General features: G+C 48.1%; 1 protein-coding gene across 1 annotated transcript in view; it reads left to right on the forward strand.

Moving 5' to 3' along the window:
• LOC135271286 (ATP-binding cassette sub-family C member 6-like) overlaps positions 1-25,195 on the forward strand; it is an 86,323-nt gene that overhangs the window by 45,516 nt on the left and 15,612 nt on the right. The window contains 10 exon segments of the mRNA XM_064368285.1: positions 791-958; positions 1,759-1,933; positions 3,388-3,463; positions 6,327-6,447; positions 8,605-8,812; positions 12,504-12,814; positions 15,525-15,724; positions 17,117-17,243; positions 19,202-19,303; positions 19,816-19,962. Coding sequence (XP_064224355.1) covers positions 791-958; positions 1,759-1,933; positions 3,388-3,463; positions 6,327-6,447; positions 8,605-8,812; positions 12,504-12,814; positions 15,525-15,724; positions 17,117-17,243; positions 19,202-19,303; positions 19,816-19,962 — 1,635 coding nt within the window.

Raw genomic sequence — 25,195 nt, forward strand, 5'->3', positions numbered from 1 at the left:
CAAAAACTAGCCAGGTGTGGTGGCAGGTGCCTGTAATCCCAGCTACTTGGGAGGCTGAGGCAGGGGAATTGCTTGAACCCAGGAGGCGGAGGTTGTAGTGAGCAGAGATCGCACCACTGCACTGCAGCCAGGTGATAAGAGCAAGACTGCATCTCAATTAACAATAATAATAACAATAATAGGAGTAAGGTGCACAATCAATGTCATGTGCTTGAATCATCCTGAAACCAATCCCCTGCCCCCAGGTCCGTGGAAAAATTGTCTTCTACAAAACTGGTCCCTGGTGCCAAAAAGGTTGGGGACCACTGCTCTACAGGCATCAAAATATCACCTGTGCCCCTCACATAGGTACAGCTATTACATGTCAATAACAACTAAAACAAATAAAATTTAAAATGGAAAGGTAGGACTGAAAAGCTACCACTGGATCAGGGAATAGGGAAATGAGTGGTGTCCTCATTGAAGGTGGTCTTGGTGGAGGAAGGGAAACAGAAGTTGGATTCAGATGGACACAGAGAGTGAACAGAAGGAGACAGAGTGTATTGGGAAGCGTATGGAACTCCTCCAGGAAGCGTGCTGGGGAGGGGAGAAGTGAGGTCGGGTAAGGATGATGGAGGTGATGCTGGCTTGCAAGTGAGTGCCTTTGAAGCTGGGTGAATGCCTAGGGGACAGCCATGGCGAGCTGCACCTCACCCTGATGGGCAGATTTGCCCCGACCTGCTCCAGCCTGGGCGCCCCAGTTTCACCCTGTAGATGCAGACTCAGGACATTGTTCCTTTTGTGGCCACAGGGCATGCATCTCTCTGGGGGCCAGAAGCAGCGGCTGAGCCTGGCCCGGGCTGTGTACTGAAAGGCAGCTGTGTACCTGCTGGATGACCCTCTGGCAGCCCTGGATGCCCACATCGGCCAGCACGTCTTCAACCAGGTCATCGGGCCTGGTGGGCTACTCCAGGGAACAGTAAGTTTGGGAACATGTGTCAGAGGGCACAGAGCAAAGGTAGAGGATGCCCTTAGCATCCAGTACTAACCCAGGTTTCTCTCATCACTCCCTTCCACTTTGAGTCCAGTTTTCCTCTTTGTATGGGTCGGCTTTTGCTGTGATGATGCTACGTAACAACCAACCACTCAGATTCCATCAGCTTACAACAGTAGCTGTTTCTTGCTTATGCGTCTGTGGTTTAACTACTACAGCTCTGCCTTGGATGGTTGGCCTGGGTCAGATGGACTCCTTGTCTTCTTGTTTTGAGACACAGGCTGAAGGAGTCCCCTCTGTTTCTCTTGGGCATGCTGTTTTCAAGAAAGATGGCAGGAGCACAAGAAGGGGAGCTGTCCCCACTCTGAGTCCAGGGACAACACCCCCACCCCAACCCCCAGCTCTGGGAGGCTGGCCAAGCACATGTGTGTAACTTTTCCTTCCTTCCTTGTTCTCTCTCTCTCTCCTTTTTTTTGAGTCTTGCTCTGTCACTCAGGATGGAGTGCTGTGGTGCAATCTCAGCTCACTGCAACCTCCACCTCCCAGGTTCAAGTGACTTTCATGCCTCAGCCTCCCAAGTAGTTGGGACTACAGGTATGCACCACCATACCTAGCTAATTTTTGTATTTTTAGTAGAGACAGGGCTTAGCCATGTCAGCCAGGCTGGTCTTGAACTCCCGACCTCAGGTGATCAAACTGCCTTGGCCTCCCAAAGTGCTGGGATGACACGTGTGAGCCACTGCGCCCAGCCACATGTGTGTAACTTCTACCCCTTCCCTGCCCAGACACGGATTCTCGTGACCCACACACTCCACATCCTGCCCCAGGTTGATTGGATCGTGGTGCTAGCAGATGGGGCCATCGCAGAGATGGGTTCCTACCAGGAGCTTCTGCACAAGAAGGGGGCCCTCACGGGTCTTCTGGATCAAGCTGGACAGCCAGGAGATAGTGGAGAAGGAGGTACTAGGTGGGCTTTGCCGATTCTCCGTGCCTGCCACTCTTGGGGGAAAGAGGCTCAAAAGGTCCTACTGGCATGAGTGGATTGCTCTGGTCACACCCTCCCTGCAGGCCTAGGCCTGGAAGCAGATGACTCTCCACTAGGTCACCTCTCTCCAAGAAGAGCCAATAACACCATCTATGAGCCAGGGGCTGTGCTTAGTGCTTCTGTAAAAAATATACTGTTTCATTTGATTCTCACCGTACCCTCAGAGGCATGTGAAGGTATTGCTGTCATTTTACAGATAAGCAAACTGAGGCACAGAGAGTTAAATCACTCGCCCGAGGTCACAGATTAGAACTTGAGTGTGTCCAGCTCCACAGTCTATGCTTGCAGTTGCTATGGAGACAGCGCAAGAAGCCTAGAAAGCTACACCATGCCAGCTAGAGTTTCTAATAATCCACAGAACACAAAGTGTGCTGGGTACATGACAAAGTTCTGGAAATGAAGTTGCCAAGCCAAGCTCACCCACAATAACTGAAAAGTAGCAACTAACCACACAGCACACACGTTAGCTCAATGAATCAACATAATGCCCCTGTGAGGCTGGTACTAGAATCATTTCCATTTCACAGATGAAGAAACTGAGGCCCAGTAGTTAAGGAACTAGTCCCAGATTACATGGCTTATAAGTAGTAGCACTGGGATTTAAACCCAAGCAACCTGATTCCAGAGAATGTGTTTTTTAATCACTTCGGCTCCATACTATCCTTCATGACAAAGCAGGGACTCACACCCAGGTCTCCCTCAATCTCAGGCTTTGCCTCTTCTGAGAACATCTGCTTAGCACTGCCCCACCCTGGTAAAAACCCTAAGTGTTGATTCACAATGTCACAGTCCTGAAGATTGAAGCTAGAACTTGCCTGTTGGTATTGGTCAACCTTTGCTGTGATGATGCTGTGTAACAAATAGCCCCCAAATAGCAGCAGCTTAAAATAGCAGTTATTTCTTGCTTACAGGTCTATGGTTAAACTATTACAGCTATGCCTTCAGTTACTGGCCACACCTGGGGGATAGTGGTGGGGAGGTGTCCTTTCTGGGGTAGATGGTACCTGAGGGTAGTTGGGAGTTAGCCAGAAAAGAGCATTCCAGACACAAGGAACTGCTTGAGCAAGGCTGTCAGGGGAAACAGAGATAACTTGAGTTTGTACAGTGTTCACTGCTGTTTATCCAACATCAGGTTCATAGCAGGTGCTCAATTATACACTGATTGAAGAAATGAATGAGTGAGTGAATGAATGTCTGAATGGTGTTTCTGGAAGAACTCAGAGTGGGGTGTTGAGAGAGGTTGCTGGAGAAGTGGCAGGAGGCAGATCAGGGGAAATGGATGGTCAGAGCAGTTAAGGCCACATAGTCAGTGGGTGTCAAAGTGAGTATCTGGACTGTGTTGTGTGACAGGACGCTCTTGACCTTGCAGAAACAGAACCTGGGACCAGCACCAAGGACCCCAGAGGCTCCTCTGCAGGCAGGAGGCCTGAGCATAGACCCTAGAGGTGAGTCCACCAGGGTGCCATGCTCAGAAGGGCACAGGCTGAAGCTGACATTGCTGAAGGGACCGCCTGCATCTGAGGCAGTTAGGGGGCAACCAAAACCATTATGGATGGAGCACCTGCTGAAGCCCCCCATGATGCCCAACTGAGGGATAATTCACCAAAATCGGTCCAGTTGGCCAAGATGATTAGGTCCCCATAGGGCCAGTTCATGGGATGAACAAATGCCTCCCAGCGAGATGGACGTCTTCAAGGGGGCTGAGCCAGCTTGCTGGAGTTGTCTGAATGCTGCAGTAGGGCAGCGCTGGTTCCAAAGAAAGGTTCCCCCCATAGTTGTTAGCCACCATGCCAGGCCCGGTCATTTATGCTTTCACAGGCAGGCTATGCCCAGGGCTTGGGTCTGTACACACAGTATCACTTGCTGCTGGCCAGAACGTGTAGGCAGGGGTCCAGGAGGAGGCCTGTGGTTCCCTGTTCACTCAGCTCCCTTCAGCTAGGACACAGCTGGGCTCACTGTGTGGCTGTCTGGAGCAGAAGGACATGCTGCCTGATCCTCTCCCCTATTAATGAGCGGGGTCTTGGGAAGCAGAACCACAGGCCACTGGTACCAGGTGGTCTGAGCTTAAATGCCTTCTATACGGGGTGCAGGGCAGCAGGTATCCTAAGGGGCCTCAGTCCCTGGGGATCACTGGGGCTGATCCCTGTCCCAGCTAGCCACCTCGATGGCACTTCTCAGTCACGCAGTGAGCAATCCCACCATTTTCACAGCGCGCAAGAATCTGAAGTAAGACCGGGCGTGGTGGCTCATGCCTGTAATCCCAGCACTTTGGGAGGCCTGGGCAGGTGGATCACCTGAGTTCAGGAGTTTGAGACCAGCCTGACCAACATAAAGAAATCCCATCTCTACTAAAAGTACAAAAAATTAGCTGTGCGTGATGGTGTGCGCCTGTAATCCCAGCTACTCGGAGACTGAGGCAGGAGAATCGCTTGAACCCGGGTGGTGGAAGTTGCAGTGAGCCGAGATCATGCCATTGCACTCCAGCCTGGGCAACAAGAGCGAAACTCTGTCTCAGAAAGGAAAAGAAAAAAAAAAGAATATGAAATAAGATCAGATGGATAGGTAGTCATGTTCAAAGAAAACCCTTTGACACATTAAGGCTGGGCGCAGTGGCACACACCTGTAATATCAGCACTTTGGGAGGCCAAGGTGCATGGATCACCTGAGGTCAGGAGTTTGAGGCCAGCCAAGCCAACATGGCAAAACACTCTCTACTAAAAATACAAAAATTAGCTGGGCCTGGTGGTGCGCACCTGTAGTCCCAGCCACTTGGGAGACTGAGTCCTGAGAACTGCTTGAACCCAGGAGTCGGAGGTTGCAGTGAGCAGAGATCATGCTACTGCACTCTGTCCTGGGCAACAGAGTGATACTCAATTTCAAAAAGAAAAAAAAATTAACCTCTGTCAAATTTAATGTGTCTAAGGTTTGTTTTGTTTTGTTTTTGAAATAGAATCTCTCTCTCTACCTTAGGCTGGAGTGCAGTGGCACAATCTCAGCTCACTGCAACCTCTGCCTCCCGGGTTCAAGCGATTCTCATGCCTCAGCCTTCCGAGTAGCTGGGACTACAGGCATGCACCACCAAACCCAGCTAATTTTTGTATTTTTAGTAGAAACAGGGTTTTGCGACGTTGGCCAGGCTGGTCTCGAACTCCTGACCTCAGGTGATCCACCTGCCTCAGCCTCCCAAAGTGTTGGGATTACAGGCATGAGCCAGGGCACCTGGCTGACAGAGGTTAATCCAGCAAAGAATTATCCACACATTGGGCAGCCCCTGAGCCAGAATACGTCTAGAGAGGCTCTGGTACAGCCACGTGATCAAAGGCTAATGGACAGAAAAAGGAAAGTGAAGGACAGGAAACAGAAGTGAGGTACAAAAACAGCTGGACTGGTTGCAGCTTAGCATTTGCTTTATTTGAACATGGTTTGAACAGTTGGCTGCTTTTGATTGGCTGAAATTCAGTGATTGACACAGAAGTAGGGTGCAGTCTGTTTGCAAAAGAGTCCAGTTAAGTTACAGTTCACTAAGTACGGGAAAACCTTTAGGCCAAACTTAAAATATGTAAGGAGGCAGCTTTAGGCTAAACTTTAATAGTAGATAGGTAGACAAGTATATGTAGATGTATAGATATGTAGATGGATGGATGGATGGATGGATGGATGGATGAATGAATAGATACTACCCCTATGTTTACAGCTGATGAAACTGAGGCACAGAGGTTAAAGCTCACTCATCCACAGATAAGACATTCAAAAGGTCTTTAGCATCTGAATTGTGCATAATTTATATTCTGCTAGTTGGACTGACAAATCTGATGGTAAACAGTAGGGGCAAAACAATTGCACCAAAGACCAAAATGAAAGTTTTGAAAACATGCTGGGTGAGGCAGCTCATGCCTATAATCCCAGCACTTTGGGAGGCTGAGGTGGGCGGAATGCTTGAGCTCAGGAATTTAAGACCAACCTGGGCAACATAGCAAGACCCTGTCTCAAAAAAGAAACAAATAAGAAAATTCTGAGAACAGAGTTCCAGTGGTGAGCAAATGAAGTTCATCCTGTGAATGGCATCAGAAGAATGGGCTTGCTTGACTCTGGGGTAATAGATGGCATTTAGCTGGGTACCACACACAGAGAAGGGAAGCATGATAGATATCTGGTCAGTATTCTGTTGAATGAATGAATGAATGAATGAATAAATGAATGAAGAGTGTACCCTGAGCTCAGTGGCTGTCAGTGGGCCTTAGGGTTGGGAACATACACCCCACCATTGGTTGAGACACTGACTTCCTCTTCATTTCCTCTAAACGACAGGTTCATCAAGTCAGTCCCTGAGAAGGACCACACCACTTCAGAAGCCCAGACAGGGGTTCCTCTAGATGACCCTGACAGGGCAGCATGGCCAACAGGAAAGGACAGTGTGCAGTACAGCAGGGTAAGCACCAGCTTGGCCCACCCCTCCCCAGCCACTGCTGCTGCCCCCAGGGCCCAAGTCCTCCTACCAGATGTAGCAGTTGGCAGTGGGGCAGTGATACTCACCTTTCTTGAGCACCTACTATGTGCCAGTAGCATTCTAGACCTTCATTTTCTTAAACCTCATAACCACTCTAAAAAATAGATATGATAGCTCTATTTTAGACATAAATAACTTAAATTTTATTTTATTTTTGAGAGAGTGGCTTGCTCACTCACCCAGGCTGGACTGCAGTGATGTAATCAGCTCACTGCAGCCTTGACCTCCTGGACTCAAGCAATCCTTCTACCTCAGTCTTTCAAGTAGCTGGGACTACAGGCATGTGCCATCATGCCCAGCTAATTTTTGTACTTTTAGTAGAAATGGGGTTTTGTCCTGTTGCCCAGGGTGGTCTTGAACTTCTGGGCTTAAGTGATCCTCCTGCCTCTGCCTCCTATAGTGCTGGGATACAGGCATGAGCCACTGTGCCCAGCCAAGAAACTGAAGTCTTAAAGAGCTAAGAGACTTGTCAGTGTTCTCATCGCCAGCCTGGGACTCAACCTGGGATCCAAATCTAGGCCAGTCTATTTGAAGCTTGTACTGTTTCTCCTCTTCTATATGGCTACATACCTCCACCCACCTACCTTTCCATTCCATCATCCACTTCAGTGCTCAGCCACCCACCCACCCATCCATTCCACCCACTCACCTATCCATCCCACCAACTCATCTATCCATCCCACCCACTCACCTATCCATCCCACCCACCATCTATCCATCCCACCCACCATCTATCCATCCCACCCACTCACCTATCCATCCCACCCACCATCTATCCATCCCACCCACCATCTATCATCCCACCCATTCACCTGTCCATCCCACCGACTCACCTATCCATCCCACTCACCATCTATCCATCCCACCCACCATCTATCCATCCTACTCACCATCTATCCATCCCACCCACTCACCTATCCATCCCACCCACTCACCTATCCATCCCACCCACCATCTATCCATCCCACTCACCATCTATCCATCCCACCCACTCACCTATCCATCCCACCCACCATCTGTCCATCCCACCCACTCATCTATCATCCCACCCACTCATCTATCATCCCGCCCACTCACCTATCCATCCCGCCCACTCACCTATCCATCCCACCCACCCTCTATCCATCCCACCCACTCACCTATGCATCTCACCCACTCACCTATCCATCCCACCCACCATCTATCCATCCCACCCACTCATCTATCCATCCCACCTACTCATTTATTCATCCCATCCATTCACACACGTCCTCCTTTATCCAGCCTAACAATACATACCAACCATTCCCTCACCTATGCATCTGTCTGTTCAGCTGTTCATCCATTCATTGATCATTCCATCCATTCATTCACTTACTCATCCACACACCTACCTACCTACCCACTCATTTATTCACCCACCCCCTCATTCATCCAGCAAACGTGTGCACAATACCCACTATGTGCCAAGCTAAGTCTGGTAGAGATTGGATACTAGTGAGGATAGACAGACAGCAAATAATTAGGCTAATAAGCTATATCTGATAACAATAAGTGCTGTAAGGGAAATAAGAATGGGCACAGTCGCTCATGCCTGTAATCCCAGCACTTTGGGGGGCTGAGGCGGGCTGATCACGAGGTCAGCAGTTCGAGACCAGCCTGGCCAGCAAAACCCCATCTCTACTAAAACTACAAGAAAAATTAGCCAGGTGTGTTGGCGGGCACCTGTCATCCCAGCTACTTGGGAGACTGAGGCAGAAGAATCGTTTGAACCTGGGAGGCAAAGGTTGCAGTGAACTGAGATCGTGCCACTGCACTCCAGCCTAGTGACAGAGCAAGACTCTGTCTCAAAAAAAGAAAAAATTATGAATGCTAGCTCATTGGGGATTGTGTAGGAGATGGGGGTTGTAAGGCTAGCCGGGTCCTGTAGGGGTGAGAGGGAGCTCCTGGTGGGAGGCACAGAGGAAGAACCCATGAGGTCTGCCTGGTGGTTCCCTCTGCCCATTGGCATGTTTTCTGGGAGACTCGCCTGGCCTTGCCTCAACTCACCCCTCCCGCTGGGGGCGCTCTCTGCCTCCCTTTCCCTCCTGTGTGCTACAGATGAAGGCTGCAGTGCACCTGGCCTACCTGCGGGCCATGGGCACCCCCCTCTGCCTCTATGCACTCTTTCTCTTCCTCTGCCAGCAAGTGGCCTCCTTCTGCCGGGGCTACTGGCTGAGCCTGTGGGCGGACGACCCCACAGTGGGTGGGCAGCAGATGCAGGCAGCCCTTCGTGGCGGGATCTTTGGGCTCCTCGGCTGTCTCCAAGGTACGCCTCATCCCCTCCTCCAGCTCCACCGAGGGCTGCTCCTCACCCCCTCCTCCAGCTCCACCGAGGGCTGCTCCTCATCCCCTCCTCCAGCTCCACCGAGGGCTGCTCAGGGCTCCTTGGCCCCGCCCCTCCCTGGGTCCCCTCTGGAACAACTGTGCAAAATGTCCAGGGTCCAAGCAAAGATCGGTGTCCTTAAGATGATGCTGGAGGGAACGGGGAGGACAGGGCACATCCCTCCTTTTCTCGAACCTTCAGAACCTCCCCCAGTCCCTCCCCACTAGCAGAAGGCAGCTCTAGGGCCTGCCTGCTGGTGGCTTTCAGTGCCTGTCCCCAAACCTCCAGACCCTCCCTAACAGGTGCGTCACCGCTATCACTCTATCTTCTCCTTGTTAAAAATGGAAATACTTACTGAAATACTTGTAGATTGACATGCAGTTCCAGGAAATAAGGCAGCTAGCTACCTTGTGCAGTCTGCCCAGTTTCTCCCAGTGGAGATATTTTGCAAAATGATAGTAAAGTATCACACAAGGCCGGGCACGGTGGCTCACACCTATAATTCCAGCACTGTGGGAGGCCAAGGAGGGCGGATCACAAGATCAGGAGATCGAGACCGTCCTGGCCAACATGGTGAAACCCTGTTTCTACTAAAAGCAAGAACTAGCTGGGTGTGGTGGTAGACACCTGTAATCCCAGCTCCCGCTACTCGGGAAGTTGAGGCAAGAGAATTGCTTGAACCCAGGAGGCAGAGGTTGCAGTGAGCCAAGATTGTGCCACTGTAGTCCAGCCTGGCCACAGAGCAAGACTCCATCTCAAAAAAACAACAAAAAAAAGTATCACACATAAAGGATAATGAAACTCATCAATCCATGGATCTCATTGATTCATTCATTTATTAACAGTCTCATTCTGTCACCCAGGCTGGAGTACAGTGGCATGATCTCTTCTCACTGTAACCTCTGCCTCCCAGGTTCAAGCAATTCTCCTGCCTCAGCTTCCCGAGTAGCTGGGAGCTGGGATTATACGTGTGCACCACCATGCCTGGTTAATTTTTGTATTTTTAGTAGAGACGGGGTTTCACCATGTTGGCCAGGCTGGTCTCGAACTCCTGACCTCAAATGATCTGCCCCCCTTAGCCTCCCAAAGTGCTGGGAGTACAGGCATGAGCCCCCGCGCTTGGCCTCATGGATTTCCTGATTTCCTCAGTTTTACTTGCATGTGTGTGTGTGCATGTTTGCCTCTGTGCAGTTGTATCTGGTTTGGGCTCCTGCCCAAATGTGGTTGACATTTGAGATGCTTAACAACCCCCTCACCACCAGGTGCTCTCGTGTGGCCCTTTTACAACCACACCCACATTCCTCCTGCCTCCCCCACACCATCCCTAACACCTGATTCTTCTGTTAATATGTGGCCTGGCTCAAGAGAGTCACGGGAGTGCACATGTGAGTTTGGCTTCTTATTTATTTATTCACACACACACACACACACACACACACACACACACACACACAGAGACTGTGTCTGGCTTTGTCACGCAGGCTGGACTGCAGTGGTACAAACTTGGCTCGCTGCAACCTCCGCCTCCTGGGCTCAAGCGATCCTCCTACTTCAGCCTCCCGAGTAGCTGGGACTGCATGTACATCCCACCATGCCTGGCTAATTTTTTTTTTTTTTAATAGAGACAGGATTTGGCACGATGCCCAGGGTGGTCTCAAACTCCTGGGCTCAGGCAGTCCTCTGCCTAAGCCTCCCAAAGTGTTGGCATTACAGGCATGAGCCACCATGTCCAGCCTGGCTTCATCTTTAAAGGACAGCTGCCTCACTCCCATGTTGATTTCTCCTCATTCACTGGGTGACCTTGGCCACATCACCAAAATGCTGTGAGCCTGTACCCTCCTCTATAAAATGCGTGTGCCAGGACTCAACTTGAGGACTCTTCTAATCCTAAGAACCTGGAGACCTGCCCGCCACAACTGCATGTACAGTGGAATACTCAAGATGAATGGCTACTGAACCAAGAGGAAATGAGGGCTTGTCAGAGTCTGCTGAGCCCTGGAATTAACCCAGATCCTCATGTGGGTGGCAAATGGCCCTTTCAAAATCCTTCCACTGCCATCCCTCATTTGATAGCTAAGGGCAAGACTTACTCTCCCTTAAAGATGGAGAGACTGGAGCCAAGAGAGAGAAATTGGTTATGACTCTTTTGAATACAAAGAATAAAAAAATCAGCTCCAGCCCAGGCACAGTGGCTCACATCTGTAATCTCAGCACTTTGGGAGGCCGAGGTGAGCAGATCACTTGAGGTCAGGAGTTTGAGACCAACCTGGCCAACGTGGTGAAACCCCATCTCTACTAAAAATACAAAAATTAGCCAGGCATGCTGGCAGTGCCTGTAATCCCAGCTACTTGGGAGGCCGAGGCAGGAGAATTGCTTGAACCTGGGAGGTGGAGGCTGCAGTGAGCTGAGATTGCACCACTGCACTGCGGCCTGGGCAACAGAGCAAGACTCCATCTCAAAAAAAGAAAAAATCAGCTCCAATTCAAAGTGATTTAAGCAACAAGAGAATTGATTGGCTCATAGGGCGAGTATGCATAGGGTCTGGCTTCAGGTATAGCTGGATATAGGGGTCCAAACAAAAAATCATTTCATTTCCCTCCCCTGTGACAGCTTCCTGTCCAGCTCAGCTGCTCTCTCTGGTGGCAAGATGATATCCCACAGCTCCAGCCTGGCCACCTCTAATAAGCAAGTACTAGCAAAGTCTCAGGTCTCCCTGTCATTGGCTGGACTTGGGTTATGCACTCATCTCTGAACCAAGTTCAGTGGTTTGGATTAGCCATGGGTGAAATTTACCCCACTCCAGAGGAGAAGTTAGTCCCACCCCAAGCATATAGATTAGCACTGGGAGGAAAGATGTACCTTTTTCTCCTAGGACTACTGCAAAACCAATCGCCACAAACTTGGGAGCCCAGCATAGCTGAAATTTGTTCTGTCACAGTTCTGAGGCCTGAAGTCTAAAATCAAGGTGTCAGCTGGGTTAACGTCTTATGGAGGTTCTGAGGGAGAACCCCCCCAGGCTTCTCTCCTGGTTTCCTGTGGTCACCAGAAGTCCCCGGCATTCCTTGGCTTGTAGATGTGTCCTCTAATCTGTGCCGCGATCTTCACATCTCCTGCTCTGTGTCTCTCAGTATCCTCTAGTAGTCTTATACAAATGACAGTCATTGAATTTAGGACCCATCCCAAATGAGTTTTGGGGGATACTCTTCAATCCATTACATCAAGAAACAAGCAGAGTCTGGGTGCAGTGGCTCATGCCTGTCATCTCAGGCCAAGGCAGGCAGATCACTTGATCCCAGGAGTTCGAGACCAGCCTGGACACATAGCAAGATCCCATCTCTACAAAAAATACCCAAAATTAGCCAGTGTGGGGGTATACATCTGTGGTCCCAGCTACTCAGAGGCTGAGGCAGGAGAATAAATTGAGTCCAGGAGGTCAAGGCTGCAGTGAGCCATGATCATGCTACTGTACTTCAACATGGGTGACAGAGTGAGACCCTGTCAAAAAATATCTAGTAGGGTGGTTAAACCATAAGATGGCCACCACGAGGTAGCGGGGGAGACCCCTGCAAGGCCCCACGGGGATGCTCCTGAGGGTCTGCAGCCTTCATGCTCTTACCTCCTCTCCCTCCCCAGCCATCGGGCTATTTGCCTCCATGGCCGCGGTGCTCCTAGGTGGGTTCTGGGCATCCAGGTTGCTCTTCCAGAGGCTTCTGTGGGATGTGGTGCGATCTCCCATCAGCTTCTTTGAGAGGACTCCCATCGGCAACCTTCTGAACCGCTTCTCCAAGGAGACGGACACCGTGGACGTGGACATCCCAGACAAACTCCGGTCCCTGCTGATGTACGCCTTTGGACTCTTGGAGGTCACCCTGGTGGTGGCAGTGACTACTCCACTGGCCATTGTAGCCATCCTGCCATTGTTTCTCCTCTACGTTGGGTTTCAGGTATGGAGAAGTCAGGGAGGCTTCTGGGACCACCTGAGGTCAACTCAGCCAGTCCCCTGTCTCTGGGGAAGACTCCATATATGAGGTTTCACCCAGCTGGGCATCTAGGGGTTGTTCCTAGAATTCCCAGGGACAGAGACACTACAGTCTTTCTGATGTCTCCACTAGTCTCTGTCTCTCATAGTTCTTTTTTTTAGAGACAGAGTCCTGCTCTTCTGCCCAGGCTGAAGTGCAGAGGTGATCATAGCTCACTGCAGCCTTGAACTCTTGGGCTTAAGTGATCCTCCTACCTCAGCCTCTCCAGTAGGTGGGACTACAGACACGTGCCACCATGCCTGGCTAATTTTTAAATTTATTTTTGTAAAGACAGTGTCACACCGTGTTGCCCAGGCTGGTCTCAAATTCCCAGCCTCAAGTGATCCTCCCACCTTGGCCTCCCAAAATTCTGGGATTACAGGCATGAGCCACTGTGCCTCATGGCACAATTAAATACCAAGGGCCAGAGCTCTTCATGTGTAATGTTTTTACATTATATCCTGCTGCCATTGCCTCCTCTCCAATTATCTGGAGGCCAGGTCTCAAAGGCTATTAAGCTAGATTCTTTCAGTTGCTGGGACCAGAGACCAACTAAAATGAGCTTAAGCGAAAGAACAGAATGTAATGGTTTACATTCCTAGGGTGCGTGGGCCCAGCTGTTATCAGGACACAGTGACTCTCTCCATATCTTCACTCAGTGCTTCTCAAGGTGTAGGCCCCAGGATCAGCAGTAGTATCACCTGGGGACTAGTTAGCCGGGTACACTCTTAGGCCCCAGCCCAGGCCTACTGACTCAGATACTCTGTGGGTTGGCCTGTTAATCTAGGTTTTAATTAACCTTCCAAGTAATTCTGATGGACATGAATATTTAGGAGCCACTGGCTTACCCCGTTTGGTCTAATTTTGTACATGCTCTCTTTCCAAGGCAGGTCTGATGGCCACTAGCCATCATATCATCTCACTTCAGCAATTCAACATGTAAAAAAATGTTTCTCCAGCTCAGTAGTCATATAGTAATCCCAGGGAACGTTCTGATGGGCCCTTTTTGGATCATGTGTCCATCTCTGAACTCATCACAGTAACTGAATAAATAGTAGAGTCTGATAGGCTAGGCTGTGTCATGTGACCACTTCTCTGATCAGGTCCCATATTGACAATACCCAACCCAGCCCCTTCCCATAGGAAACCAGAAGTAGAAGAAAACATGGTAGTCAGATAAAAACCATGGCTAGGGCCAGGGGTGGTAGCTCACACCTGTAAAACCAGCACTTTGGGGCCAGGCACAGTGGCTTGTGCCTGTAATCTCAGCACTTTAGGAGGCTGAGGTGAGTGGAACATAATGTCAGGAGTTCAAGACCAGCCTGACCAACAAGGTGAAACCCCATGTCTACTAAAAATACAAAAATTAGCTGGGCATGGTGGTGCACCCCTATAATCCCAGCCACTTGGGAGGCTGAGGCAGGACAATTGGTTGAACCCATGAGGTGGAGGTTGCAGTGAGCTGAGATCACGCCACTGCACTAGCCTGAGTGACAGAGTGAGACTTCATTTCAAAAAAAACAAAAAAACAGGACTTTGGGAGGCTGAGGTAGGCAGATCATTTGAGACCAGCTTGGCTAACGTGAAAACCTGTCTCTACTAAAAATACAAAATTAGCTGGTGTAGTGGCACACGCCCATAATTCCAGCTTCTTGGGAGGCTGAGGAGGCAGGATTGCTTGAACTCGGGAGGCAGAGGTTGCAGTGAGCTGGGATTGTGCCACTGCACTCCAGCCTGGGCAACAGAGTGAGACTGAATCTCAAAAGACAAAAACCAAAAACCCATGGCTGCCACTGTCCCCCACAACTGTCCTAGGCCTTCTCTAAGTCCACTTGACTCCGATGATGGGCTGTTTCTCTGTCTCAAGCTTTGGAGTCAAGCAGAGATGGGTTTGAATCCAGACTCTGCCACTTAATGTGGAGCTCAGGACAGCTGCTGAATCCCCAGAGCCTTGGATGTTCTCACCATTAACTGATGAATGACAGGAATGCGACTCTGCAATGAATGAAACACTGTAAAAAGCCTGGTGCTCACAGCTTGGGTGTTCAGCAAATTCAGTTCCTCTCTGCCTGCCTGTCTGCCAGCTGCACCCAACCTGCAGCTGCAAACCAGATCACACAAACTTTCTGTGCATCCCCTGGCATGTAACCCTGGGGTTACATGAATGAAACTGACTTGGCCATCTGTCTTCATTTCCCCTTAAAGTTTTGTTCTCCCAATGACCAGCCCTAAATGTAGTTGACCTCAGTGCTGGGAAGTGAAACACTTAAACTAAATTGGTGGTTTCTCAACCTCGGCTGTTCATTAGAATCATCTGCAAGGCTGTCTAAACAGCACCAAAGTCAAGGTGACATTGCCAGAGATTCTGATTCAGTCATTCTGGGGTGGGGCATTAGAGGTTTGTGAAGCTCCCCATGTAATTTTCAAAAAAAAAAACCATAGAATTCTGATTCTGTTAAAAAAAAAAAAAAAAAAATGGAAACCCAGAGAGGGCAAGCAACTAGCCCAAGGTCACACAGCAAGGTGGTAACAGAGCCTGGTCTGGAATCCTGTACTTGGGGCTCTCTCTGCTTCTGGAAACGACCTCTCTATGCCCGTGGCTTCTCCTCTCCCCTCTCGCATCCTTCCTTCTCAGAGCCTGTATGTGGTTAGCTCATGCCAGCTGAGACGCTTGGAGTCAGCCAGCTACTCGTCTGTCTGCTCCCACATGGCTGAGACATTCCAGGGCAGCACAGTGGTCCGGGCGTTCCGAACCCAGGGCCACTTCATGGCTCAGAACAATGCTCGCGTGGATGAAAGCCAGAGGATCAGTTTTCCGCGACTAGTGGCTGACAGGTAGGAAGAGCCAGGGCAGAGAAGATCGTGTAATTCATCCATATCCTCAGAGGGTGAGACCTGAGGTCATATTGTTTGGCTAGAGAGGTCACCTAGAGAGTTGGGGACATAGTCAAGGCTAGATCCTACAGGCAGTCTCTTGGTTCTGACTGTGGGCAGATGGAACATGACTGAGAGGTTCCCAACAGCAGGTGAGCAGTAGGTACAGGAAGAAGCTTCTGTTGCCAGGCAACTGGATCAGCTTCTTTTGCCTTGGTGATAAAGCAGCCATACGAGCATCCTCAGCTATCTTTAGATACTAAGCAAGAACAAGAACACAAATTTAAGAACAGATAAACGCAGGTTCAAATCCCAGCTCTGCCACTAACCAACTGGTTGATTTCAGGCAAGTTATTATAACCTCTCTGAGCCTCATTTGTCAGACAGGGATCATGCTCATGGAGTGGATGTGAGGATTAAATACAGACACTCATAGATAAGACTTGTAACATGCTTACTGCATGCTTGGCACTGTTCTGAGCAACCTATGTGGATTAATGTATTTCTGCTAACAATTTCAGGCAGAAACTGTTTTATGCATGATAAACCCTAGGCACAGAGAGGTTTGGAAACTTGTGCAAGGCCACACAGCTAATGCCAAAGAGTCAGGATTTGAATCCAGGCAGTCTGGTACCAGAGGGTGGAGAGGGTTAAGTACACACGAGGTACTCAATACATGTCAAGTCCTTTTCCCTTTCTACTAAGGTCCCCAGCCAGCTGGGGCTGTGTCGCAGTCCATCTTCACACTGCTATAAAAAACTACCTGAAACTGGGTGATTTATAAAGAAAGGAAGGTTTAATTTACAGTTCCACGTGGCTGGGGAGGCCTCAGGAAATTTACAATCATGGCAGAAGGGGAAGCAAGGCATGTCTTACACGGCGGCAGGCAAGAGAAGGCACAGAGGGGAACTGCTGCACCCTTTTAAATAATCAGATCTCACGAGAACTCACTCACCATCAGGAGAACAACCTGGGGAAAACCGCCCCCATGATCCAATCACCGTCCACCAGATCCCTCCCTTCACACGTGAGGATTACAATTTGAGATGAGATTTGGGTGGGGATACAGGGGAATGGCGGGTGGATGTGGCTGGGTGAGTTCCAGGGACAGAAAAGCAGCCACACAGGGAAACTATGGAGCACCGAGAGTACCCCATACCCGGAGCTGAACTCAGTCAAGACAGGACAGTGTCATCTTCCTCTACTCCCTGAGCCAGGATGGGGCCTTGCATGTGGAGGCCATTGCTGGGAGCCCTGTGGGTACAATGCTGGCATGACCAGTCCTTGTGCCCAGAGAAGCATCTCCCTGCAGATGAGAGTTCCCACTCACCCCACTGTTGCCTCCCATTGCAGGTGGCTTGCGGCCAACGTGGAGCTCCTGGGGAATGGCCTGGTGTTCGCGGCTGCCACGTGTGCTGTGCTGAGCAAAGCCCACCTCAGTGCCGGCCTCGTGGGCTTCTCTGTCTCTGCTGCCCTCCAGGTAGTCCCCACACCCCCAAACTGGGCTTAGGGGACAGACAGAGTCAGAGACCATCAGACCCCTGCCAGTGGGACCTTCAAAGACCCCAAGTCCAAACCACTAAGGGGTCTGGAGTCCCTCCACCAAGGAGGGACACACAGCTCCACAAAAGCCAGACTCAGCCAAGGTGACCTTGCAACCTTGGGCAAGAGTCTTTCATCGTGGAGTCTCAGTGTGCTCCTTGGAAAAATAGGCCAGAAATCCCATCACTTCTGATGTTATAAAGACTAGTTGAGATGGAGAATATCCTGTGGAGGACATTTCTAGTGCATTGTTAACTTTTTTTTTTTTTAAAGAGAGAGTCTCTGTCACTCAGGCAGTGGTGTAGTCTCGGCTTACTGCAACCTCTGCCTCCTGAGTGCAAGCAATTCTCATGCCTCAGCCTCCCAAGTTGCTGGGATTACAGGCATAAGCCACTACGCTTGGCTATTTTTTAGTATTTCTATCAAGATGGGGTTTCATTATGTTGGCCAGGCTAGTCTCCAGCTTCTGTGCTCAAGTGATCCACCCACCTCTGCCTCTCAAAGTGCTAGGATTACAGGCATGAGCCACTGTGCCCGGCCACATTTTGTTAACTATTAATAACAGTATGTAATGTCAGTTCGTGACATCTGTGAAAAAAATGTGTACATACACATGTAAGCATTCGTAATGGAGGTGGCGCTATTCTAAGAGCTTTATACAATTTTGTTCATTTTGGTTTGTTGTTGTTTGAGACAGGATCTCATTTTGTTACCCAGGCTTGAGTGCAGTGACGTGATCTTGGCTCACTGCAGTCTCCATCTCCAGGCTCAAGGGATTCTCCTACCTCACTTTGCCAGTTAGCTGGGACTACAGGCATGCACCACCATGCCTGACTAATGTTCTTTGTTTTTTTTTAAGAAACGGTTTCACCGTGTTGCTCAGCCTGGTCTCAAACTCTAGGTTCAAATGGTCTGCCTGCCTCAGCCTCCCAAAATGCTAAGATTATAGGTGTGAGCCACCATGCCCTGCAGTTTTGGTTTGAGACAAGGTCGCACCCTGTCACTCAGACTGGAGTGCAGTGACGTGATCACAGCTTGCTGCAGCCTCCAACTCCTGGGGTCAATCTTCCCATCTTGGCCTTCCAAAAAGCTGGCATTATAGGCATGGGCCACAGTGGACAAGAGCTTTATAAATCTTAACTCACTTAATCCTGCCCACAACCCCACCAGAGGTACCATCATTATCCTCATTTTACAGTCGAGGCTGCTAAGCTTAGGGATGAAGTAAGAGGCTGGAGCATGTTGGGTGGGGGGTGGGGGCATTTTCCTACTACATCCAGAAAGGCCTCTCTGAGGAGGTGACTTAGGAGGAAGTGAGATAACAGCAGGAGAAAAAGCCCTGGGAGTTGAAGGTTCATCCCTGGTGTGTTAGAGGAACAGCAGGAAAGCGGGTGTGGCTGGAGAGGGTAGGCGAAGGCAGGGGTGCTGGGAGACAAGATTGGGGACAGGATGGCAGGGCTAGAGCTGGTAATGGCTCACAGGAAGGAGTTTGGAGCAGTTTCAAGTGTCATGGGAAATCAGTTGCCACCTGGTCACTGTGGGGAAGCTGTCAGAATGGAATCAGTGACCCTGGGTCCTGCTGGGTGTCCTTGGGGGGGGCCACACACCCTCTCTGGTTCTGTCTTCCCACCTGCATCAAGGCAGTTTGTACAGGCTGATGTCTGAGAGCTGCTTTTTGCTCTGCCTGCTCTGGTTCTACTGAAGGAAGGGGAGGGACCTGTTGGTTGCATCCAAATCCCAATTCCCCGGGTCCAGGTCCTCAGACTGCCCCATTCCTGCCTCCCCTCTTTGCTCCCCTGAGTCTGGCCTCCCAGCAAAGGCTGGGAAACCAGGGGGGCTGATGCACGCCCTCAAGTGGACTTGCCAAACCCAGCCTGAGATGCCTTCTTGCACCAGGTGACCCAGACACTGCAGTGGGTTGTTCGCAACTGGACGGACCTAGAGAACAGCATCGTGTCAGTGGAGCGGATGCAGGACTATGCCTGGACACCCAAGGAGGTGATGGGTGGGGAGGTGGGGAGGGGGTCCCAGCAGGAACATATGGGGGGCCAGTGGGTCCCTGTTGACGTCTGCTGCAGGCTTTGGAGCTTGCACCCTCTTCTCCCCTGACTCAACCCCACCACTATAGGTCAGAGTCACAGACAGGGTGTCAGCAGTGGTTAGGAGCATAAGGTTTGGAGCGAGGCCAAATCTTGGTTCCTTTGCTTCTGAGCTTGAGGAAAGCTGATCACCTATGGGAGTGGCAGGGACCATGAGGAACAGCACTGCAACAGCAGTGTAGCTGCAACATGATAGTAACATAACGGCAACAGCAACATGATGGCAACATTCCAGCAACATGATAGTAACACATCCCATGCCCGCCCTTGTTGAATTCCCATAACCCTGTAAAACAGGAATAAATATGTCCATTTTGCAGAAGAGAAAACTGAAGCTGAGAGAGCTGGGCCATCTTGTGTGAAGTCTTAGAGGAAGGCTGCCCTCTCACTCAGTGTCCCCTCCTGCTCCAGGCTCCCTGGAGGCTGCCCACGTGTTCAGCTCAGCCCCCCTGGCCTCATGGTGGGCAGATCGAGTTCCGGGACTTTGGGCTAAGATACCGACCTGAGCTCCCACTGGCTGTGCAGGGCGTGTCCTTCAAGGTTCACGCAGGAGAGAAGGTGAGTGGTTGTCTCACAACGTCCTCTTCATGGAGTTCAGGCCAAAGGACTCCAGCCAGGCCCTAAACCCTGGGCACCAGCTGACTCCTCAGTGTCCCCACCTCAGGTCCCCTAGCTTTCAGACCTATTACTCCCCACACAGAAGTCCTCACCTTCCCCAAACCTGCTTCCATCTTGTGATTTCCTCAGCCACCTTGGTGTCCTCAGATAAGGAAGCAAGTCCCTGACTTTCTTCTTCAACGTTAACCCAGCACCTAATATGTGCTGGGCAGTGTGTTAAATGCTCAAAGGACATTTTCCAGTTTGCACAAATGGGTTATTGGCTTTGCTGTGGGAGGCGTTGTGAAAATCACTTCATAGTTCTGTCTCAGTTTTCCCATCTGTAAAATGAGACTGGTAATACTGATCTTTGAGTTGTTGTGAAGTTTGAGTTAACATATAAAAAATGCTTGGCTCATACAAAGTGCTCCAGAAATGTTTACTAATGCTTTTATTATTTGCATTTTTACTCTCACGACAAACATATAAGGGAGATGCTAGTACTATCCCATTTACAGAGGCCTCATCAGACCCCTTTACTGAATGCCTTTCCTCCCTGCCTCTGAAACTACAGAGGCTTCCTCCCGTCCCCTCCTTGTCCCCGATGCCCACTTCCTACTCGAGGTTTCCAGTGGATCCTGTCTCACCAGCTCCAATCTGGTCTCTTGTGATTTTTAAAAATTAGATCTTTTTTATTATTATTATACTTTAAGTTCTGGAGTACACGTGCAGAACATGCAGGTTTGTTTCATAGGTATACACATGCCATGGTGGTTTGCTGCATCCGTCACCCTGTCATCTACATTAGGTATTTTTCCTAATGCTATTCCTCTCCTAGCCCCCCACCCTCTGACAGGCCCGTGTGTGTGATGTTCCCCTCCCTGTGTCCATGCGTTCTGATTGTTCAACACCCACTTAGGAGTGGGAACAGGCGGTGTTTGGTTTTCTGTTCTTCTGTCAGTTTGCTGAGAATTATGGTTTCCAGCTTTATCCATGTCCCTGCAAAAAACATGAACTCATCATTTTTTATGGCTGCATAGTATTCCATGGTATATATGTGCCACATTTTCTTTTTCCAGTCTATCATTGACTGGCATTTGGGTTGGTTCCAAGTCTTGGCTATTGTGAACAGTGCCACAATAAATATATGTATGCATGTGTCTTTATAGTAGAACGATTTATTATCCTTTGGGTATACACCCAGTAATGGGATTGCCGGGTCAAATGGTATTTCTAGTTCTAGGTCCTTGAGAAATCGCCACACTGTTTTCTGCAATGGTGGAACTAATTTACACTCTCACCAACAGTGTAAAAGCATTCCTGTTTCTCCACATCCTCTCCAGCATCTGTTGTCTCCTGATTTTTTAATGATCGCCATTCTAACTGGCATGAGATGGTATCTCAATGTGGTTTTGATATGCATTTCTCTAATGACCATTGATGATGAGCTTTTTTTCGTATGTTTATTGGTCACATAAATGTCTTCTTTTGAGAAGTGTCTGTTCATATCCTTCACCCACTTTTTGATGGGGTTGTTTTTTTCTTGAAAATTTGTTTAAGTTGTTTGTAGATTCTGGATATTGGCCCTTTGTCAGATGGGTAGATTGCACATTTTTTTTCCCTTCTGTTGGTTGCCAGTTCACTCTAATGATAGGTTCTTTTACTGTGCAGAAGCTCTTAGGTTTACTTAGATCCCATTTGTCTATTTTGGGTTTTGTTGTTCTAGTCATGAAGTCCTTGCCCATGCCTATGTCCTGAATGGTATTGCCTAGGCTTTCTTCTAGAATTTTTATGGTGTTAGGTCTTATGTTTAATCCCTCTGGAGTTAATTTTTGTAACAGGTGTAAGGAAGGGATTCAGTTGAGCTTTCTGCATATGGCTAAGCCAGTTTTTCCAGCATCATTTATTATATAGAGAATCCTTTCCCCATTGCTTTTGTCTGGTGTGTCAAAGATCAGATGTTTATATATGTGTGGAGTTATTTCTGAGGCCCCTGTTCTATTTCATTGACTGCATCTCTCTTTTGGTACCAGTACCATGCTGTTTTTATTACTGTAACCTTGTAGTACAGTTTGAAATCAGGTAGCATGATGCCTCCAGCTTTATTTTTTTTCTGCTTAGGATTGTCTTGGCTATGCAGGCTCTGTTTTGGTTCCATATGAAGTTTAAGGTGGTTTTTTTCCAATTCTGTGAAGAAGGTCAATGGTAGCTCGATGGGGATAGCACTGAATCTATAAATTACTTTGCGCACTATGGCCATTTTCACGATACTAATTCTTCCAAACCATGAACATGGAATGTTTTTCCATCTGTTTGTGTCCTCTGTTATTTCCTTGAGCAGTGGTTTCTAGTTCTCCTTGAAGAGGTCCTTCACATCTCTTTTTAGTTGTATACCTAGATATTTTATTCTCTTTGTAGAAATTGTGAATGGGAGTTCATTCATGATTTGGCTCTTTGTCTGTTATGGGGTATAGGAATGCTAGTGATTTTTGCACATTGATTATGTATCCGGAGACTTTGCTGAAGTTGCTTATTGCTTATCAGCTTAAGGAGATTTTGGGCTGAGACGATGGGCTTTTCTAAATATACAATCATGTCATCTGCAAATAGAAACAATTTAACTTCTTCTTTTCCTAATTGAATACCCTTTGATTGCTGTGGGCAGAACTTCAAATATTATGTTGAACAGTAGTGATGAGAGAGGGCATCCTTGTCTTGTGCCAGTTTTCAAAGGGAATGCTTCCAGTTTTTGCCCATTCAGTATGATATTGGCTGTGGGTTTGTCATAAATAGCTCTTACTATTTTGGGATATGTTCCATCAATACCTGGTTTATTGAGACTTTTTAGCATAAAGGGCTGTTGAATTTTGTTGAAGGCCTTCTCTGCATCTATTGAGATAATCATGTGGTTTTTGTCTTTGGTTCTGTTTATGTGATGGATTATGTTTATAGATTTGTGTATGTTGAACTAGCCTTGCATCCCAGGGATGAAGCTGATTTGATTATGATGGATAAGCTTTTTGATGTGCTGTTGGATTTGGTTTGCCAGTATTTTATGGAGGATTTTTGCATTAATGTTCATCATGGATATTGGCCTGAAATTCTCTTTTTTAGTTATGTTTCTGCCAGGTTTTGGTATCAGGATGATGTTGGTCTCAAAATGAGTTATACAGGATTCCCTCTTTTTGTATTGTTTGGAACAATTTCAGAAGGAATGGTACCAGCTCCTCTTTGTACCTCTGGTAGAATTCGGCTGTGAACTCATCTGGGCCTGCACTTTTTATTCAGTTGGTAGGCTATTAATTGCTGCCTCAGTTTCAGACCTTGTTTGGTGTATTCAGTGATTCAACTTCTTCCTGGTTAGTTTGGGAGGGTGTAAGTGTTCAGGAATTTATCCATTTCTTCTAGATTTACTGGTTTATTTGCATAGAAGTATTTGTAGTAATCTCTGATGGTAGTTTGTATTTCTGTGGGATCAGTGGTGACATTCCCTTTATCATTTTTTATTGCATCTATTTGATTCTTCTCTCTTTCCTTCTTGATTAGTCTGGTTAGTGGTCTATTTTGTTTTGTTTTTTTTTTTTTTTAAAAAAACTCCTGAATTTATTTTTTTTTGAAGGGTTTGTGTCTCTATCTCCTTCAGTTCTGCTCTGATATTAGTTATTTCTTGTCTTCTGCTAGCTTTTGAATTTGTTTGATCTTGCTCCTCTAGTTCTTTTAATCGTGACGTTAGGGTGTTGATTTTAGATTTCTCCTCATTTCTCTTTTGGGCATTTAGTGCTATAAATTTCCCTCTAGACACTGCTTTAAATGTGTCCCAGAGATTCTGGTATGTTGTGTCTTCGTTCTTATTGGTTTCAAAGAACATGTTCATTTCTGCCTTCATTTTATTATTTATCCAGTACTCATTCAGGAGCAGGTTGTTCAGTTTCCATGTAGTTGTGTGGTTTTGAGTGAGTTTCTTAATCCTGAGTTCTGATTTGCTTGCACTGTGGTCTGAGAGACTATCATGATTTCCCTTCTTTTGCATTTGCTAAGGAGTGCATTTTACTTCCAATTATGTGGTAAATTTTAGAATAAGTGTGATGTGGTGCTGAGAAAAAACATATATTCTGTGGATTTGGAATGGAGAGTTCTGTAGATGTCTATTAGGACTGCTTGGTCCAGATCCAAGTTCAAGTCCTGGATATCCTTGTTAATTTTCTGTCTTGATCTAATATTGACAGTGGGGTGTTAATGTCTCCCACTATTATTGTATGGAAGTCTAAGTTTCTTTGTAGATCAGTAAGAACTTGTTTTATGTATCTGGGTGCTCCTGTATTGGGTGCATGTATATATATACATATGTTAGCTTTTCGTGTATATATATACATATGTTAGCTTTTTTTTTTTTTTTTTTTTTTTTTTTTTTTTTTTGAGGTGGAGTTTCGCTCTTGTTACCCAGGCTGGAGTGCAATGGCGCGATCTCGGCTCACCGCAACCTCCGCCTCCTGGGTTCAGGCAATTCTCCTGCCTCAGCCTCCTGAGTAGCTGGGATTACAGGCACGCACCACCATGCCCAGCTAATTTTTTATATTAGTAGAGACGAGGTTTCACCATGTTGACCAGGATGGTCTCGATCTCTTGACCTCGTGATCCACCCGCCTCGGCCTCCCAAAGCGCTGGGATTACAGGCTTGAGCCACCGCGCCCGGCCATATGTTAGCTTTTCTTATTGCATTGATCCCTTTACCATTATGTAATGCCCTTCTTTGTCTCTTTTAATCTTTGATAAAATAGATTTTAAAACAACAGACACTAGGATTGCAATGCCTGCTTTTTTTTGCTCTCCATTTGCTTGGTAAATCTACTTCCATCCCTTTGAGCCTGTATCTTTGCACCTGAGATGGGTCTTCTGAATACAGCACGCCAATGGGTCTTGACTTTTTATCCAATTTGCCAGTCTGTGTGTTATGATTGGGGCATTTAGCCCATTTACATTTAAGATTATTATAATTATGTGTGAATTTGATGCTGCCATTTTGATGCTAGCTGGTTGTTTTGCCCGTTAGTTAATGTGGTTTCTTCATACTGTTGATGGTCTTTACAATTTGGTATGTTTTCACTGTGGCTGGCACTGGTTGTTCCTTTCCATGTTTAGTGCTTCCTTCAGGAGCTCTTGTAAGGCAGTCCTGATGGTGATAAAATCTCTTAAA

This window comes from Aotus nancymaae, unplaced genomic scaffold (assembly GCF_030222135.1).
Source record: "Aotus nancymaae isolate 86718 unplaced genomic scaffold, 86718_ANA_hifiasm-v0.15.2.pri h1tg000076l, whole genome shotgun sequence".
NCBI lineage: Eukaryota > Metazoa > Chordata > Mammalia > Primates > Aotidae > Aotus > Aotus nancymaae.